Genomic DNA, 19,805 nt, shown 5'->3' with positions numbered 1-19,805 from the left:
GGAAAAAATAAATCTTTCTTGTTTAAAACTAAACCTCAAACCACACGTTGTGCACGTACTTGAAATAATGCATCCCAGTGTCCACAACCAGTCGGCATGCACGGAATATCTCCGAGCTGTATCGACCCATTCTACAACAAAACAGTGTTTTCTTGGAAATAGAATACATTCCGTTTGTACAAAACACTAAAAATATATAAAATCAGTCCCAGATTTTCTGAGACAATGATGGGCAATATGAACCCGAAAATGTCGAAAACACATTTTCCACAGGTTTTACAACGACTGTTAAATGCCATGGGGCATGCAGGATGGCCTGAAAATAATGTCTTGTCCCCATTTCGGAGAAAAACCGTGCATGTCTGAGAACCACAATTTTGGAGAGGTTACAGAAATGGCTTTGTTTCTGTGCGCATTTCCTAGAAAGTTATGATACAGCGTATGCAGGTATAAAGCAGTTGTTGTCACTAAGAGACATGCTTGGAATGGATACACCGATAAGGGAACCAAAACGACATTACACAATGATGACTTGATATTGTTAGTTTGTTTCGCGAAAGGATACACATGAATTTGGATGAAACACTTAAGTCAATGCATGTCTTGTATGTAAATGTCGTGCAGATGAATACATTGAAGGAGATTTTGTTAATATGTATGTAGGCTTGGAAATGTGTTTTCTGGGTCATTAACTTACAGTTCCATGTCGTCTTTGTAGAGCCCCACTTCTTCCCCGAGGCCTTCAGCATACAACGCCCATCCCTGGAACATGATCAAACCTCGTGTAATCATTACTTGATTTTCTTTCAAAAACCTCGAATTCCAATTTTCTGAAACTGTAAAATAACCGTCCATGACTATTGTCACATCAATGTTGTCTTGTAGTTTTGTTGTGTAAAATAAAAGATACGTGAACTCCTACATATATGAAGATAAAATGCAATCGATATTTATTGGAATACAATTACCCAAGTATAATGTTAAACATTATATTTTCAGGGAGGGAGCGGCTACGAATGAAGTTATATCGTGACTTATTATTTTGTTTAAAAATAACTTTTCGCAGACAAACATAATTTACCCATTTTTCTAAACAAGAATTATGCTGTCTCAGCAATGTTAACGTAACTAACTTGGGACTGTGACTCTAAGCATTAACACGCTACTGACTGCTAAAATAGTGGCATCATAGGCCCGACTGTAGGGTATAGTAGGACTGTAGGGTATAGTAGGACTGTAGGGTATAGTAGGACTGTAGGGTATTGGACACGCACCTCACTGAAGGATGCGTGGGAAGGAAATCCAACTGGAGTGTCCAAGTACATGTCGTATACGATGTTCTGACGGAAACTTGGCATGTTCGAGGTCAGAGAATAGCTGATCTGCGGTAAAAGAAAAAATATATATTATTCAATGTTTTATCTAATAAATTACATAATGCGACCCAGTGCGTACTGTTCCGTGAGCATCAGCTTTAAACAATTGGTGATATTGCTTCTACCAATACATACATACCAACGTACATGAGAAACAATTTCTTGACATGATTCTAATATTGTTCAATTTTATCTGTATCGTTCATTATGATCGTTGGCTAAAAGGTATGTAGGCAAACCCATCTCACTCCGCCGCTTGACGTATAGCTAGTGAGTCCAGTAACTTCTAGTTCTTTCTACCCACGTATGGTCTTTAAAATGTAATGTAAATGAGTTGAGCCTTTTTCTGTCCAATAGGGACTTGACATTCGGCACTGATGCAACAGTCTCCATGGTGAAAGTATGTATACATTGTATGTGTTTGTATATAGGCCGGAGGCCTTTCATACAATAAACTTCTTGTCTTCTTGTCTTGGTGATATTATACATTTAATGCTACCATTTACCATTATGGGTAAAGTATAACACATGCACATATTTCGTTTTAGAACCCATTCCACAATCATAAGAAATGTATGCTAAAAGGCCAATGAACACATCCGACCATATCCCAAACAAATGCAAAGGGTAGTCAATTGTTCAGCTGGAAAAGATATGGGAACATATGTTACAGGCCATTTTTGTCACCAATGCGTCAAATTTGGAAATGTCCTCCACATGTCTACCTTAAAACGTTTTGAAAGCATGCGTATGCCCTTGGATATTGAAAACCTGATCAAATATCATTTGAGCAAGCGTCGATTGACGATCTTAGAGATTTTTGTAGGAAAATAATGCTAAATTGACACAGAGGAAACCTATTCATGTGAGACGGTTATCTGGAATCGTGCGGGTAGGAGAGTTGAAGGGACTATTTGACCATTTTTGAACGATATCAGATCATCGATATGTACTCAACAACAAAAGTTCCTGTGACACCAATATTTTAGTGTACGTTTCAAACAAGTAAAGTTTGGTTTTCAATATTGTATTACAACCACTCAGAAAAACAACAAAACTACGCAATTATTCAACATTACGAAATGCCACGCCTGTCCGAAAATGAGCATCTGCGAGCCATTGGTATGCTTGAAGCAGGATCGAGTCAACGAGAAGTTGCAAGACAATTTAACGTCCACAGAAACACCATTTGGTGTTTATGGCAACGTTGGCAACAGACGAATGCAATCAGAGACCATCCTCGGAGTGGCAGGTCACTACAAAATCGATTCCAACCAGCAACAGCCAGACTGCAAGAAGCATCTCTGGCCTTCGACGAATATCTTCACAAACCGTATGTCGTCGCCTCAGATGTGCAGGGATTGTCGCCAGAAGACCCGCCAGACGTCCCATTTTGACAGGAAACCACCGTCAAGCACGTCTACAGTTGTGCAGACAGCGTCTACGCTGGACGGCCATGCAGTGGGGATAAGTTCTATTCACTGACGAGTCTGGGAGACACCTCAGCCACAGCGATGGACGGATTCGAGTGTACCGACGTCGAGGTGAACGTTACGTCAATCATTGTGTCATGGAAGAAGATCGGTTCGGGGGCGGCAGCGTTATGGTATGAGGTGGGATTTACAGCATGACAGAGGACCCGTTTGATAGTGGTAGAGGGAATGGACATCTCAATGGACAGCGCTACCGCGACGAGATCATCGGCCCTGTTGTTCTACCGTTTTTGCGTCGTCATGGCCGAGGCATTACCTTTCAACATGACAACTCCCGGCCTCATATTGCTCGACTTGTTCAGGATTATCTTCAACAAAACAAAGTGAATGTCATCCCCTGGCCGACTTGCTCTCCTGATCTCTCACCAATCCAGCACATGTGGGATGAGATTGATCGGCGCCTTCGACGTCAACCACGTGTTCCACAGACACTCCAAACATGCTCTAGCAGATATGGACAGATATCCCACAGGACATTGTGCGACGCCTGGTCCCTTCATGAGACAAAGATGTGTTGCTTGCATCGCAACCAAAGGTGGAGACACACGTTAATGATTTATAAATTGACATTTTGGCATGTTCATGTTTCTTTTATGAAATCACGCATTTTCTGAAGTCAGTATGGCAAAATAAACCATTTGAACACTTACAGGAGTCTTTTATCTGTTGCAAATAGAAATTGTTTCAGATTTGGTAAAAAACATAAGTTTTCATTAAATCTAATTCAATATCACAGGAACTCTTGTTGTTCAGTATACCTAGTGCTAATCCTTTTGTCGAAATTCCCTTGTGTTTTTATTTTTGGCTGTTGATCAAACAGATCAGCAAGGAGGAGAGCACAATCCTTGTTTATGGATGTGCCTACTTCTTGTTTATGGACCGCCTCGGTGGTCTAGTGGTAGAGCGTCCGCCCAGAGAGCGGAAAGTCCGGTGTTCGATCCCCGGCCGTGTCATACCAAAAGACGTTAAAAGATGGTACTTGTTTTTACCCTATCTGGCGCTCGGCATTAATGGGATAAAATAAGGACTGGTCGGCTTGGAGTCAGTATACTGTGTCTGAGTGAGATATTCATGTTAAACTGCGGCGTTGTGAGCTAGCATTATAACTCGGCATCAGTCCGGACTAGTAAACGCAGCCACACAAACACTCACACGCACGTCGCTATATAAGTGCAATAATCTTGGACGCGACGTTAAACCCCATTTCACCTCACCTCTTGTCTAAAAAATGTGTCCTTCTCCAAACCTTCACACAGATGTTATCCATGAGGAAGTCCATCAATGATTTCTCGGTAAATTTCAGATGAAAACTTAGAAGGTGTAACTATATCTATGGTCATCACATTTAGTATCATATGCCCCATTGATATTGCCGTGTTGGATAGTGTACAAAGTTGAAAAATCAAATCAACATAATTAAACTTGGTTCTCCTCGCTCAAGCAAATCATTTGATGTTTTTACACTCCACATGGTATTAAATCACTAATCATAATTTCGTGATTGTATTGATGATTTTGGTTAGTTTTTGATACAGGGATTTGGTGGTATATTTGCTGGACCCAGCAATATCTCCCACTTTGTACGGATTTTAGTGGAGTTTTGGAATCCAGTAAAATGGAATGGGTGTGTCTTCAGGTTTTGAAGCAAGATGATCGGTTGGAAAAGTTTTCTTCCTTGGTTAACACAATGGTCTATTTGTGGCATTACTTGTCATGTCACCTTCATCGTCAAGTTCTTTTGTGAACAATACATGTAGGGATGTTTACATGTACTTTGGCCTTGTCAGTGTAAACGTGTCATATGAGGCAGCTTGTTGGGACAACACAGGTTTATTTCATTTCCGTTTCCTGTTTGGAGGTTAATGACACAATACCGTTTCTTGTTTATGTATTCACAGTATGAAGATCATTCTTAATTTAGCTTCTCAATGTATTTATGTCTGCTGCCAACGGTATACGGTTTGCCAATATTCTTGTCCATCATTTCAATCCATCTGCAATATGGTTTACAAAAGTGTATACAACGAATACAAATGGTGCTAATACGGAATGTTGAGGAAGACCTGCTGTAAAATAGGTTTCTTTTGACAGGATATCATTTATATCATTTATATATATGTGTGATTACTTACATTACGTTCTTCCTTTATCAGTATCCTTATTTTCGCGTCCTTCTTATCTAGACGACACACTCTGTCAATGGCATCATAGAACGCAATGCAACAAAGTACTTTTGATTCACTATATATTACTCTATTATATACCGCTAGCATTTCAAGATCTTTGCCACTGTAAATAGACAATGGATATACAACTACTTGTAAATGTTGACAAAAGTGTGTCAGTTTATACAGATACCAATACTTGTAAATGTATGTACCAGTGTATAGAGATACTAATACCTGTAATTGTTGACAGAATTATTTGCGCCAGCTTATGAAAATATCATTACTAATTTTGGCAAAATTAGATGTATAATTACTTGTAAATGTTGACAGAGGTGTGCCAGCTTTTGAATAATTTTTACGTGTGCATTTTGGCAGATGTGTGTCAGCTTATTGAGATGCAATTTATTGTAAATGTTGGCAGTGGTGTTAGCAGTTGATAGACCATTACCTGTAAATGATGACCGGGGCTTGCTTCATGCAATGTTAGTGCCATCAAGCCGAATTTTGGTCTGAAAATTCATTCAAAAGTAACATGAGATCTTGACGACAAAACTGCAATATAACATGATTGAGAGAGGAATTGAGAGAGATCAAGAAAAACGTACAACTTACAACCAAATATGTAGAAGAAAAAAGAAGAAACTACAATGTCTACAAAATCCAGACTAACCATGTATTTATTAAGCCGCGAATTTAACATGTTGCTATTTCAGTTATATTATACCGTAATAATGAGTGTTGTACAGATCACACCCTGACTGCAATGATAAAACAGGTCATATCTTACATATCTCCAGGTCTCAGAACATTTGCCGTAAAAGTTCCTGGTGTACGGCCGTCCGCAGTCCCCGTAGAATACGAGCCTTGTGGCCCATCATTCGGCCTCGCCACCACGCTGAAATGTATCAAATTGATTTAAGTAACATCAGTTTTGAATGTAAAACAACCTTTTCCGACTTCTGAACTCTTCTCTACTTGTTTTACGGAGCAGTCAGCAATATCCACGCTACATCATGGCCCTGTCATATGAAACAAGGTCTGGGGTGAGAGAGAGTCCGAGGTAGGTAGCCGGGCACTATCCCATTGGCGAGAAATTTTACACCCCGAGTAAGAGAGTGTTAATTAATGTCCTGGCTTAAGAGTCTGTCAAATAAACCCTCCTCCTCCCTGTCTTCAATATATCTGGGTCGCCAAGTGAATGTGACATAACAGGCTTGTTGTGACACCGCATCGGGTTTTCAGAATATATTCCATAAATGTCCATAACTTACGCCTCATCTAAACCAGTGATTGATAACATGAGCAAAGATCAGCCTGGCCACAAATTTGACCACACGATCCCCATTTCAGTTGAATTTAATTTAATTTCAGTGGGCGACTGATGATCTGTTCTGCCCTTCTCTGTGAATATCGAGGACACATACATGCTGATATGCTCTTCCTATGTTCTTTCCAACCTTGGGGCGGTAGGTAGTCTTGTGGTTAAAGTGTTCGGACGTTACGCCGAAGGTCCAGGTTCGATTTCCCACCTGGATACAATGTGTGAAGCTCATTTCTGATGACCTCGGCTTGATCTGGCTGGAATATTGCTCAAAGCGGCCTAAAACCCAACTCATTCACTAACTCCCTACTGACAACCTCTACTCACATGATGGGAAGGCCTGGCAAGTCTTTGAAAAGTTTGGTGAGGGTAGGATCGACATCTCTGATGATCTGCCTGTAGGCCTCCAGCAGTTCTTCCTTAAACAAAGGCATGGTTTGTAGGATTGCAGATGAATTTCCCTATATTGGTTATTCATTCATTGAGACACATATCCAGGGCAGTCTGTGCCACATTGTGTTATCGCGTCGAAGGCGTCTACTCATTACATCCGTTTCAACCACAGCGTAAATGAACCGACGTCTTGTGATATTATACCTTGTCCAGTTATGTATAAGGGAAGACGCGATATTATATTGTAATCTCCAAATAGTATCTCGTGTCCCCGGATGGAATAGCATTATCGTTTTCATCGTCTTCCTTCCGCGGTTCCGCAAATGACATTTGTAACGTTAGTACATGTCACGGGAAACGATGGGAATCTGGCCCCTGTGTTATATGAGACATGTGGAAACATGGAAACTAAATATCGTCTGATACCTGTGGCATAAAATATAAGCGTCTTCTTACACATTTTATAAATAACATAATTGTTTTACCCCTGTGTTGTAGAAATATTGGGACTGATTCATGACGACAGTGAAGTATTCCCTGATGGAGAGGTTGTAGCCCTGTTTGGTTATTATCTGGAAGAAGAACAATACTACATCAAACGAAATTCTTGACACATGTATGTCTAATCACAAACTTGTGATAATATGTAAATACAGTTACAACAGTTCAGGGGATACAGTGTGTCATAAATGGTAAATCAGAGGTGATGCACATTGTGACCTGTTTTGGGCAACGTTGTGACAATCGACCAAATACATTTTGTAAAATTGAGTGACACCTCCTAAATCTAGCTGTTGCAATGGCTTTGCGTTACGTATCAAACTTGTGTCTTCAAACACTCATTTACCAGTAATAATAGATTTCCAAGAATATACTTGACAAAAATAATTATGCTTCAGGCCGTTGAAATCAAAACAAATGGTCTGCCACAAAATACATTGATGCAATTTTTATGCCTCATTCCGTTGAAATAAAAACAAATGGTCTGCCACAAAAATACATAAAGTTAAGGCTCATATCTGGTTTCGCATCAGTAACTAAAGAACTATCTAGTCATCCAAATTCCCGGAACAGTTACCCCAAACATGACGATTTACCCTCCCTATGAAGATTTACCTCCTCCATCAACATTTGCCTCCTCCGTCAAGATTTACCTCCTCCATGTAATTTTATCCCTCCATGAAGATTTACCTCATCCATGAAGATTAACCCCATCCATGATGATTTACCTCCTCTATCAAGATTTACCTCCTCCATCAAGATTTATCTCCTCCATGTAAATTTATCCCTCCATCAAGATTTACCTGCTCCATCAAGATTTACCTCTCCATGAAGATTTACCTCCTCCATGATGATTTATCCCTCCATGGAGATTTACCCCTCCATGGAGATTTACCTCCTCCGTGATGATTTACCTCCTCAATAAAGATTTACCTCTCCATGAAGATTTACCTCCTCCATCATGATGTACCTCCTCCATTATAATTTACCCCTCTATGAAGAATTACCTCCTCCATCAAGATTTACCTCCTTCATCAAGATTTACCTCCTCCATGATGATTTACCTCCTCCTTGATGATTTACCCCTCCATAGAGATTTACCTCATCCATGATGATATTACTTCCTCCTTGAAGATTTATCTCCTCCATGTAAATTTATCCCTCCATCAAGATTAACCTCCTCCATCAAGATTTACCTCCTCCACGATGATTTTCCCTGCATGATCATTTACCCCTCCACGGTGATTTACTTCCCACATGAAGATTTACCTCCTCCATAGTGATTTGCCTCCTCCATGGTAATTTACCTCTCCATGAAGAAGTACTTCCTTCATGATGATTTACCCCTCCATGACGATTTACCTCCTTCATGAAGATTTACTTCTCCATGAAGATTTACCTCCTCCTTGATGATTTACCCCTCCATGGAGATTAACCTCCTCCATGATGATTTACCTCCTCAATGAAGATTTACCCCTCCATGAAGATTTACCTCCTTCATGAAGATTTACCTCCTCCATGATGATGTACCGCCTCCATTATAATTTGCCCCTCCATGAAGAATTACCTGCTCCATGAAGATTTACCTCTCCATGAAGATTTACCTCCTCCATGATGATTTATCCCTCCATGGAGATTTACCCCTCCATGGAGATTTACCTCCTCCATGATGATTTACCTCCTCAATAAAGATTTACCTCTCCATGAAGATTTACCTCCTCCATCATGATGTACCTCCTCCATTATAATTTACCCCTCTATGAAGAATTACCTCCTCCATCAAGATTTACCTCCTTCATCAAGATTTACCTCCTCCATGATGATTTACCTCCTCCTTGATGATTTACCCCTCCATAGAGATTTACCTCATCCATGAGGATATTACTTCCTCCTTGAAGATGCACCTTCTCCATGACGATTTACCTTCTCCATGAAGATTTACCTCCTCCAGGATGATTTACCTCCTCCTTGATGATTTTCCCCTCCATGGAGATTTACCTCCTCCATGATGATTTACATCCTCAATGAAGATTTACCCCTCCATGAAGATTTACCTCCTTCACGAAGATTTACCTCCTCCATGATGATGTACCTCCTCCATTATAATTTGCCCCTCCATGAAGAATTACCTGCTCCATGAAGATTTACCTCTCCATGAAGATTTACCTCCTCCATGATGATTTATCCCTCCATGGAGATTTACCCCTCCATGGAGATTTACCTCCTCCATGATGATTTACCTCCTCAATAAAGACTTACCTCTCCATGAAGATTTACCTCCTCCATGATGATGTACCTCCTCCATTATAATTTACCCCTCTAGAATTACCTCCTCCATCAAGATTTACCTCCTTCATCAAGATTTACCTCCTCCATGATGATTTACCTCCTCCATGAAGATTTATATTCTCCATGAAGATTTACCTCCTCCATAAAGTTTTACCTCCTCCATGATGATACGATACGATTTACCTCCTTCATGAAGATTTACCTCCTTCATGAAGATTTACCTGCTCCATGATGATTTACCTCCTCCTAGATGATTTACTCCTCCATGGAGATTTACCTCCTCCATGATGATATTACTTCCTCCATGAATATTTACTTCCTCCATGAAGATTTACCTCCTCCATAAAGATTTACCTCCTCCATGATGATACAATACGATTTACCTCCTTCATGAACATTTACCTTCTCCATGAAGATTTACCTCTTCCAGGATGATTTACCTCCTTCATGAACATTTACCCCTCCATGAAGAATTACCTCCTCCATCAAGATTTACCTCCTTCATGAAGATTTACCTCCCCATGATGATTTACCTCCTCCATGATGATTTATCCCTCCATGGAGATTTACCCCTCCATGGAGATTTACCTCCTCCATGATGATTTACCTCCTCAATAAAGATTTACCTCTCCATGAAGATTTACCTCCTCCATCATGATGTACCTCCTCCACTATAATTTACCCCTCTATGAAGAATTACCTCCTCCATCAAGATTTACCTCCTTCATCAAGATTTACCTCCTCCATGATGATTTACCTCCTCCTTGATGATTTACCCCTCCATAGAGATTTACCTCATCCATGAGGATATTACTTCCTCCTTGAAGATTTACCTTCTCCATGACGATTTACCTTCTCCATGAAGATTTACCTCCTCCAGGATGATTTACCTCCTCCTTGATGATTTTCCCCTCCTTGGAGATTTACCTCCTCCATGATGATTTACATCCTCAATGAAGATTTACCCCTCCATGAAGATTTACCTCCTTCACGAAGATTTACCTCCTCCATGATGATGTACCTCCTCCATTATAATTTGCCCCTCCATGAAGAATTACCTGCTCCATCAAGATTTACCTCTCCATGAAGATTTACCTCCTCCATGATGATTTATCCCTCCATGGAGATTTACCCCTCCATGGAGATTTACCTCCTCCATGATGATTTACCTCCTCAATAAAGATTTACCTCTCCATGAAGATTTACCTCCTCCATCATGATGTACCTCCTCCATTATAATTTACCCCTCTATGAAGAATTACCTCCTCCATCAAGATTTACCTCCTTCATCAAGATTTACCTCCTCCATGATGATTTACCTCCTCCTTGATGATTTACCCCTCCATGGAGATTTACCTCATCCATGATGATATTACTTCCTCCATGAAGATTTATATTCTCCATGAAGATTTACCTCCTCCATAAAGTTTTACCTCCTCCATGATGATACGATACGATTTACCTCCTTCATGAACATTTACCTTCTCCATGAAGATTTACCTCCTCCATGATGATTTACCTCCTTCATGAACATTTACCCCTCCATGAAGAATTACCTCCTCCATCAAGATTTACCTCCTTCAAGAAGATTTACCTCCTCCATGATGATTTACCTCCTCCTTGATGATTTACCCTTCCATGGAGATTTACATTATCCATGATGATATTACTTCCTCCATGAAGATTTACCTCCTCCAGGATCATGTACCTCCTTCATGATGATTTACCCCTCCCTGGAGATTTACCTCCTCCATGATGATTTACCTCCTCCATGACGATTTACCCCTCCATTATAATTTACCCCTCCGTGGAGATTTACCTCATCCATGTCGATATTACTTCCTCCATGAAGATTTAACTCCTCAATGAAGATTTACCTCCTCCATGAAGATTTACCTCCTTCATGAAGATTTACCTCCTCCATGATGATGTACCTCCTCCATTATAATTTACCCCTCCATGAAGAATTACCTCCTCCATCAAGATTTACCTCTTTCATGATTTACCTCCTCAATGATGATTTACCCCTCCATAGAGATTTACCTCCTCCATGATTATATTACTTCCTCCTTGAAGATTTACCTCCTCCATGATGATTTACTACTCGATAAGATTTACCTCCTTCATGAACATTTACCTCTCCATGAAGGTTTACCTCCTCCAGGATGATATACCTCCTTCATGAAGATTTACCCCTCCATCAAGATTTACCTCCTCCAGGATGATTTACCTCTCCATAAAGATTTACCCTCCATGAAGATTTACCTACTCCATGAAAATGTACCCACCCCATGAAGATTTAAGTCTCAATGCAGATTTACCTTCATCATGAGTTGTTCTATCCTAGCAACCTCCCTCTTCCCCGTCTGATGGACGTCATCTGGGGTGGTGTCCAGTGAGAGGTACGCCTTCATGCACGCCTTGTAGTACTCCCCGCCGTTGTGTAATGAACTGACGCCGATACCAGAACGAGTCGTGTAGTCCTGTTTACATGCATAGTGACAGTTATACATTTAACCGTACATGTATGTACTCTGCCAATGGTATCATATGTATGTAGATAAGTATATATTGTGAATTACATCGCTGTGAAACACTAGACAGTTTCTATTTACTTACATAAACATACAAAAATGTCAGTATAAATGTTTCACTAATGAATTTCGGACTACGCCCTTTCTCATGTGGTACTTTACTGACTTTTCATCAATGCATAATGTCATTTAATGTATATATAGTATAAGGATAACATTATTTTTGCAATTTGCAATGAAAAGAGGACAACAAGCCGGAATAGAGCTAGACATACTTCTAAAAAGAAAACCTTGAATATTACGGCACCCTCAAGTCTCTTAGCTGACACTGGGATGTGTAGGCTGCTAGAGCTGAGAAGGGTATGAGAGTAAAATGGTGGTAAATGTTTTATAGCATATATATTCGGATACAAACATCCGTCACTGCATTGATAACGTAGTTTCTACCACACTCTAGTGAACTTGTGTACGGTGATATTTGATCCTGTCTACTAGTCGTTACGCTATTATTGCCATAAATAGTTGTATACATACATTCGTCAGATACGATTTCAGATCCCTCAAGCTGTCCAGAGCTGATGCAATGGCAGATGTTGCTCTGTCGATGACTGTTTGCCTGTCAGGTGAACAAGAAGACGTTGTTAATATCACATTCTATGTTTTTGTTTCATACGCTGCAAATTCCAAGGGCAACGAACTTTATCGTCGAGATACATTCATACACACTCCAAGAGGTCTCACGTTGGTCATTTGAGCTTTATTCTGCCTCGAATCCCAGTACTTGTGGGTCGTTAGTCCACACACAGAGCACTTCAAATTATTGATGACAAACCACAACACTTGACGTCTATAATGAAACATTGAAGACGAGGTCATTCATTTATCTTTATAGGTCATTGGGCTTTGATGAATTTAGGCCAAATTGTGCCATACAGAAAACACAATCGCATTTAGTTGAATCGAATAATATCGCCCTTCCCCATGGTTTATAGGTGTTCATTTGCTCATCAGATTACATGACGTGTGCTATACCTCTCTGTATCACTAAAGCCGATCGTGTTGTTTTCCATGCTTTTGATGAAGGGTTTGTACAATGGTGACATCTTGTCGTCTGCGATATTGGTAACTTGGTCAAACTGCTCCGGTAGCCGAAACTGAAGCGACACAACATCAATCATATTTCCCTCTGATATCAGACACAATATATTACCATGTGAAGCCCGTATCTAACTTCTAGTGGTGATTATTTCCTCTGTTGTAAAGGTTGGTGAGCTGGCTAAAATCAGAATAGAATCCCACTCGGCTCATCTTCATCAAACAAGTTATATAGAAGAATCCATATTGGAACTGATTCGCTAGGTTCGCTAGTTCACATGACTATCGCTTTACACATTACAATCTGGCATAGGTAGTAACCTTATATAATGATGTTTTATATCGACATATAAACTTAAATTTTGTTAAACAAATAAACTTTTTTTTCAAAATCGACCGTTACTACGAACTTTATGTTGTGAGGTATTACAGTGAAATCGTGCAATATAACTTTTCCATTTCTGGAGGAAATATGTGAGTATGAGGCAGGATGAAAGCCGTGCCCTGTGTTCCCTAGTAGCCCAGCACACTTGATACTCCCTGGCTACCCGTGCGTCACTACCGCGAAAATGCGATTCTTTTGCCACAGCTGTCGGGTTGATCATTGTATTCTGATAAGTAGTTGCTCAGTTCTGACTAGTTGTGTACATGCCCTCTATACTACAACTATATGTGGTATATTTTTACAGTCTACTGTTATGCGTACCATGGATGCATTGTGGTACGTTGTTCCATTTTGCACGGCTTGCTGGAAACTCTCTTTTATCTCAGATATCTGTGTAAACATAACACAACAATTGAAAACAACTGGAATTTATTTTTGTTAAGCAACGGAAAATGAAACTCATTTAAAGTGCAATTAATATATATTTATTCTGAAATGATATATGCATTTTTAAAACAAAATATTTATTAAGACATCTCCTCGACTTTAAGGTTGTGATTCACAACTTGCACGTGCATGTTCATACACAGCGCATAATTTGGATGTTTGCGCGTTTGTTTGTGCATGATACTCACACACCTGTTTTTCAAAGCTATCAGGTGGTCGTTGAAACACACTGTCATTTAACTGTGAATAACGCCTGAGTGATGTCGCGGCGTGCTGATAATCAGCGTCAACACGCGTAGGGTATGCTGCAAACAGGAGCACAAAGAAGTTGCCAGACATAATATAATCTCCTTGGAAACATTATGCCATGGGCTGGTCGTCCAGGTGTGACGTCGATTGGTGCATCTGCGGAATACTAGTATATTGATACCAAACTGCCACATTAACAGCTCGGACTATTCCTGGTTTGAGACCAATTAGTGGTAGAACAGTAGGCAACTCGGTTATTGAGCGCAAGATCCGGTACGGAAGTCAAGAAATATGCCAGGCACCCCTAGCTTGGTGTAGACATCTTTCTTCTCAAGTTCAGAAGACAAGACATGGACAATATATTGTTCACAGATGAGTCCAGGTTTCATATGGGCAGCTCTAATCGTCGTGCGTCCAGGATGCTTTAGCGACGCTTGCGTTACACAAAGCCGTCAATTTGGAGAGGGGAGTATAAACTCATCATTGTTAATGGCAATTTGAATGGCGTACGCTATCTGGACAAGTCCTAGCCTTTGTGCAAATTCAGAATAATTCCCGCATCACTTGTTGCATGTGTTGTAACACACTTTTTGAGGCAGCATAACAATGCAGTACTACCATGGCCTGCTGCCCCACATAGAACATATCTGGAATGAGATGGATCAGACGCCAACGACATGATTAGAATCAACCTGTAACGCTAGCTCAATTGGTCCAATATTTGCTTTACATTTGCGCCAATAGTGTTGGCTGGTTATTAGCGTTACGGAAGACTCCCCGAGTTAGCTCCCTTGTCTTCGCTCGCCTGTTCCGCCTTTTGTACCCGCCTCGTGGTTTTCGAAAAGAAAACCTCTGGCAACCGAAAAACCTCTCCATCTTGTGTCCCAATCGTCAAGGGACTAAGTGTGTCCGTCAAACATTACTGGCGTTGGAACAACATCCCCAAGGTTGTTTTCAATCATCTGGTATCTTCAGTGCACCGCCGCTGCCCCGCATGTATCAGCGCAAAATGGTGTCACACCCGATATGGATATTGTTAATTGAGTTGTTACGCCATCCCTCTTTTAGGGCGTGTCGATCTGTTACCAGGTATGCGTTTCGTCAATGAATGTCTGATGATAAAACATTGAGCAGACGAATGACAAAATAGTATGTTCACCAAATACTAGATGAATGCATTTTAGAATAAAAAATATTAGTGAATATATGGAAATAAGAAAATTCATGATTTGACTACCCACTGATGAGTTGTTAAGACAACATACCGGGAGGACAAAAGCTGTCATAAGAAATGTTTCAGTTCAAGTGATAGGAACTGTTCTCACTTTTGCTATTTTGCATTCAAATTCACTACCTTCTATTGTAAAAATAAAACGTCTCCATCATCCCCCAAGACAGATTTCATTTGCCGCAAAGGGCAATTAGTTGTGAAAAATCTATGAATGGATCTCTGAAAAGCCATGAACACCCTAACTCGAATTTCTTATCATCATTTGAAATTTCAGATAAAAGCTGGAATAAATTCTTTCGCCTAAGAGTTTACAAAATTATTATTGTTGAGTTACCTGTTGTGGCAGCAAGGTCAATCTGTGAAGGTAGTTCTCCACATCTCCCCTTGTGTTCATTGGGGTGCTTGTCATCCGGGTCACATCCTTCTGAACTCCCTCAAGGAAGTTTACGGGGTTCAAGTTGACGTAACTGAAACAGGAAATATTGCATCCCCATCCTGTATTGTAGAATATTATCATTACTTAGGCTACCTTAAGGGTAAAATAGATTTATTTACTCTTTATTGAATGTTCGGTATTTGATACCGAAAAGCATTCATTCCAACGCGTCTGACTCCATACAGAAAGCTGGTGATCTACGATCAGTTACTGAGATCTTGTGCTGTGCACCGTAGTAGATTTAATTTGCCCTTGTGTACAGGATGAATTTGCAGACAAAATATTATACTATGCATTATACATTTTACTATGTTAGAATATGTTCAAATGTTAGAATATGCTAGTATCACTTCTGCCATATGGACAAAGATGTGTTTGAATCTAGATATCTAAGGTGTCATGCAACACCAGAGTCTCCTGCAGCCCTACTCCATTCGGATAAACATTTGTTTTATTTTTCTCATTAGGATCCGATACATATCAATGTATGTGCGTTTGATCGTTGTAAGGAATTGATACTGTTATGTTGACAATGCATTCTGTGGATAGTGACATTACAATGGTATCTGTGGATATGTCATGTCTAAATTATTATTTCTTTTATATATCTTTTTGTAAGCTCGTTTGTGATGTCGTCAAAGTTATCAAATTTTTAAATTGTGCATTTTTAGTATCAATTATTTCAATCTATTACTGAACTTACTTAAAACGTTTATATTATGAATATGTAATTGCATTAGGAGAGACGGAAAACAATTTACAATTGCGCTGTTGTGTCATACAAAGTTACTCCTTCGAAGTAACAATAGACTTGAATTTAGAGGGAGAACTCAGCTAGGCGCGTTCCTAGGAATACATCGCGTCCATGTTTGCATGGCTATGTGTTTGTCGGTCGGCTGTAAGACATATTCATAGTGTTGTTTACACAACTCTGTTGAAAGTTTGTTTTCCAAAGACAGGTAATCTAATATCTGTTTAAACTCAGCCTTACAGTCAAAGCATGTTGATATAACTATCCCATATCCGTTTTAAACTCACAATCGCCACTGATACCCGTCTCGAAAGGCTTCTAGTGTGTAGCGGAGTACTTTGAAGCTGATTTTATCCTGACGTGGAAGCTCCACCTCCGAGATGTTTACCAGGCGCTCGTATACCCCGTCAACAAAGTCCTACGGCAGACAACGCCAAACAATATAACGTTATGTACACATGACCTAGTTATGTACTGCAGTTTAGATCTAAACACTGAAGTGAGTCTACATCATCTCCCAAGTATGAAGACAGGTAAAGTATTGTTTAACCTGCTCCATACTCGCATGGGCTGTTAAACGATCCCAATCCAGCGCCCTTTATAAAATATATATAATGTAATCCAATCATCAATGCAACTTGCTGAAACGAAAACATATGCTGTTCAAAATAACGATTCTGTATTTTTTAAATTTAATACATTGATGTACATCTGCAATATAATAATCCATGTCAGTATGCACCTTAAAATGTTCATATCTGGTGTAGTTGAAGGACTTTAGGCGGTCGTTGAAGGTGTAGACGTTCCGTGATGTCGCTGATCTTGGCCGCTGACTCAGCCTCCATGTTTGGAATTCATCAGCCAAGGAAGCCAACCTTTGACTGCTTGTTTCATCTGAAGCAAAGGAACAATTATCGTGCATTACTATGCATTACTATATTGCTATTTATAAAAATGTAGGTCATCTTCCGATGCTAGACTGATGGTGATGGTGGTGCTTGGTGATGGTTTGATGTTCTTGATTGGTGATGGTGGTGCTTCGTTGTAGTTTTGGCTTTGGCACTTTACGGTGGTTGTTGATGCTTTGTTTGGTGTTGATCGCGCTGGTGGTTGTGTGGTGGCGGTAGTGCTTGATGTTGTTTGTGGTGGTGTCTTTTTGCGGTGCCTGATGGTGCTGCTAGATTGTGGTGTTTGGTGGTGGTGCTTTGTGATGATGTTGATGGTTGTGGTAGTGCAGTTTGTACAGATGGTGATTGGTGTTTGGTGATGGTGGCGCTTACGGTGCTTGCAGTGGTGATGCTTTGTGGTTAGTACTTGGTGTTCTTGTATGGCGATGGTCAATCTTTCCGAGATTTATGAGCATTTCTTTTGTGTGTGTGTGTGACGAGCACCATTTCTGTCACCTGTGATCTCATAAGTGCCGCCTTAACATCAACTATTCTCATATGAAGCATATAGTAATAGGCATGCACCAGAGTCAAATGGTTTCCATTCACAACAATTAAATTAGTTCAAAAAAATGGCGTAAACCATGCAACTATAAAAAAAAAAAAAACTACCCCAACAAAAGCCCATTTATGCGTTTTTGCTTGGTAGTGGTTGTAGGGTTTTAGTGCTTTGTGATGACAGGTTGTTGTGGTGGTTGGTGGCGGTTGCCATGTTTATGATGCTTGGTAGTGATGTTGCTTGGTGGTCGTCTTGGTGCTTGGTGGTGGCCGCGGTGATTGGTAGTGATTGGGATGCTTGGTGGTGGTTGTGGTGGTTGGTGGTATTTGTCAGAATCGGAATCAGAATAAGTTTATTCTCAGAAACCACAAAAGGTGGTACAAGAGCATATTACAATAAATAATTAAGCATATGTACAAAAAGCAGACAAGATGGCAATTAATAACAACATGTGATTACCTAGCATTTTTAATACTAATGGACATTTTTACAATGAATCTCGATAATTTTTTTAGATCCTGTGTGTTTGTTGTTGATAAGAGTTTTACAAATTTTATAATATTTGGCCATTCAGTATAATATGGTGAGAGAAATGTTCGCCTCTCTCTTTTAAAATAATTACATCTGAATAAGTAGTGAAATTCATCAGCAATAGATGGGGAATTACATAATTTACAAGTTCTATTTTCCTTTGGAATATTTTTCCATCGACCAGTCTCATTAGGTAAATTATGATTACAGGTTCGAAATCGTAGTATTGGAATTGCTATTCGTTTTGGCAATAGAAGATATTTATCGAGAACCGGAGTGTCCTTTAAATGTTTATAGTATAAGCCTTTAGAACTAGAATTAACGTCACTTCTCCATTTCTGAAAAAAGTGATTTTTAAGTATTTGCTTTACTTCTGACACTAGCCACTTTGTTGTGCAGATTGACGGATTGTTAAATACATAAGATAATCCAATACTGTCTAATATATTCATAACACATCTAACCCAGGGATTTGTTGATGCAATAGTCTTGTTCCCGTTAATTGACATATGTTGATATAACAGCTGTGAAAGTTTATACACTCCAGTTTGGTATGTTAATTTGTGCCAGAAAGATATCATTCGTTTACAAATTATTATTCTTAATGGTAGCCTACCTAATTCGCCATATATCATATAACGAGGAGTTGAATTTCTTAATCCTGTGATAAGTCTGAGGAATTTGAGGTGTATTCTTTCCATAATTTCTAAATTTTCAAATCCCCAGATTTCTGAACCATAAGTTAATATTGGTAATACCATCGTATCAAAAGCTGATAATACACAGTCCAAAGGTAATTTTAAATTTCTTGATTTTTTTATCAGGCAAAACATTGCTTTCAAAGCATTATCACTGAGGGACTTAAGACTTGATACTAGTTTTCTATTCCTGTGAAGTACAATTCCTAAATACGTATAAGTGTCGACAATATCTAGAGTTTTATCAGAATAGTGAAATTTATGTTTCGAATTTTTCGATGGGCCACCACCGAAAATCACAATTTTTGTTTTATTTATATTTACATGTAATTTCCACTCTTCACAATATTCATTAAAAGTGTCCAAGGCTTTCTGTAAACCTTCTGGTGATTCATCAAATAATACAGCATCATCTGCATACAATAGAATTATGAATTGGATCCATACAATTAAGTCTTTAT

The 19,805-nt window shown here is 39.5% G+C and overlaps 1 protein-coding gene across 1 annotated transcript in view; it reads right to left on the bottom strand.

Moving 5' to 3' along the window:
- The window catches only part of LOC124125479, a 32,758-nt gene that overhangs the window by 3,889 nt on the left and 9,064 nt on the right, over window positions 1-19,805 (bottom strand). The window contains exons 3-16 of the mRNA XM_048391298.1: window positions 17,412-17,563; window positions 16,957-17,087; window positions 15,817-15,949; window positions 13,877-13,945; window positions 13,108-13,229; window positions 12,610-12,691; window positions 11,863-12,024; window positions 7,237-7,323; window positions 6,686-6,777; window positions 5,825-5,932; window positions 5,486-5,546; window positions 1,275-1,382; window positions 698-762; window positions 60-131 (exon numbers count right to left, since the gene is read on the bottom strand). Of these exons, the coding sequence (XP_048247255.1) occupies window positions 60-131; window positions 698-762; window positions 1,275-1,382; window positions 5,486-5,546; window positions 5,825-5,932; window positions 6,686-6,777; window positions 7,237-7,323; window positions 11,863-12,024; window positions 12,610-12,691; window positions 13,108-13,229; window positions 13,877-13,945; window positions 15,817-15,949; window positions 16,957-17,087; window positions 17,412-17,563 (1,444 nt within the window). The remainder of the gene's footprint in view (window positions 1-59; window positions 132-697; window positions 763-1,274; window positions 1,383-5,485; window positions 5,547-5,824; window positions 5,933-6,685; window positions 6,778-7,236; window positions 7,324-11,862; window positions 12,025-12,609; window positions 12,692-13,107; window positions 13,230-13,876; window positions 13,946-15,816; window positions 15,950-16,956; window positions 17,088-17,411; window positions 17,564-19,805) is intronic.

Source organism: Haliotis rufescens, unplaced genomic scaffold (genome assembly GCF_023055435.1).
Source record: "Haliotis rufescens isolate VD_foot unplaced genomic scaffold, xgHalRufe1.0.p SCAF_9, whole genome shotgun sequence".
NCBI classification, from domain to species: domain Eukaryota; kingdom Metazoa; phylum Mollusca; class Gastropoda; order Lepetellida; family Haliotidae; genus Haliotis; species Haliotis rufescens.
The sequence above is the reverse complement of the archived record's forward strand: the minus strand, read 5'-3'. Positions and strand labels throughout refer to the sequence as shown.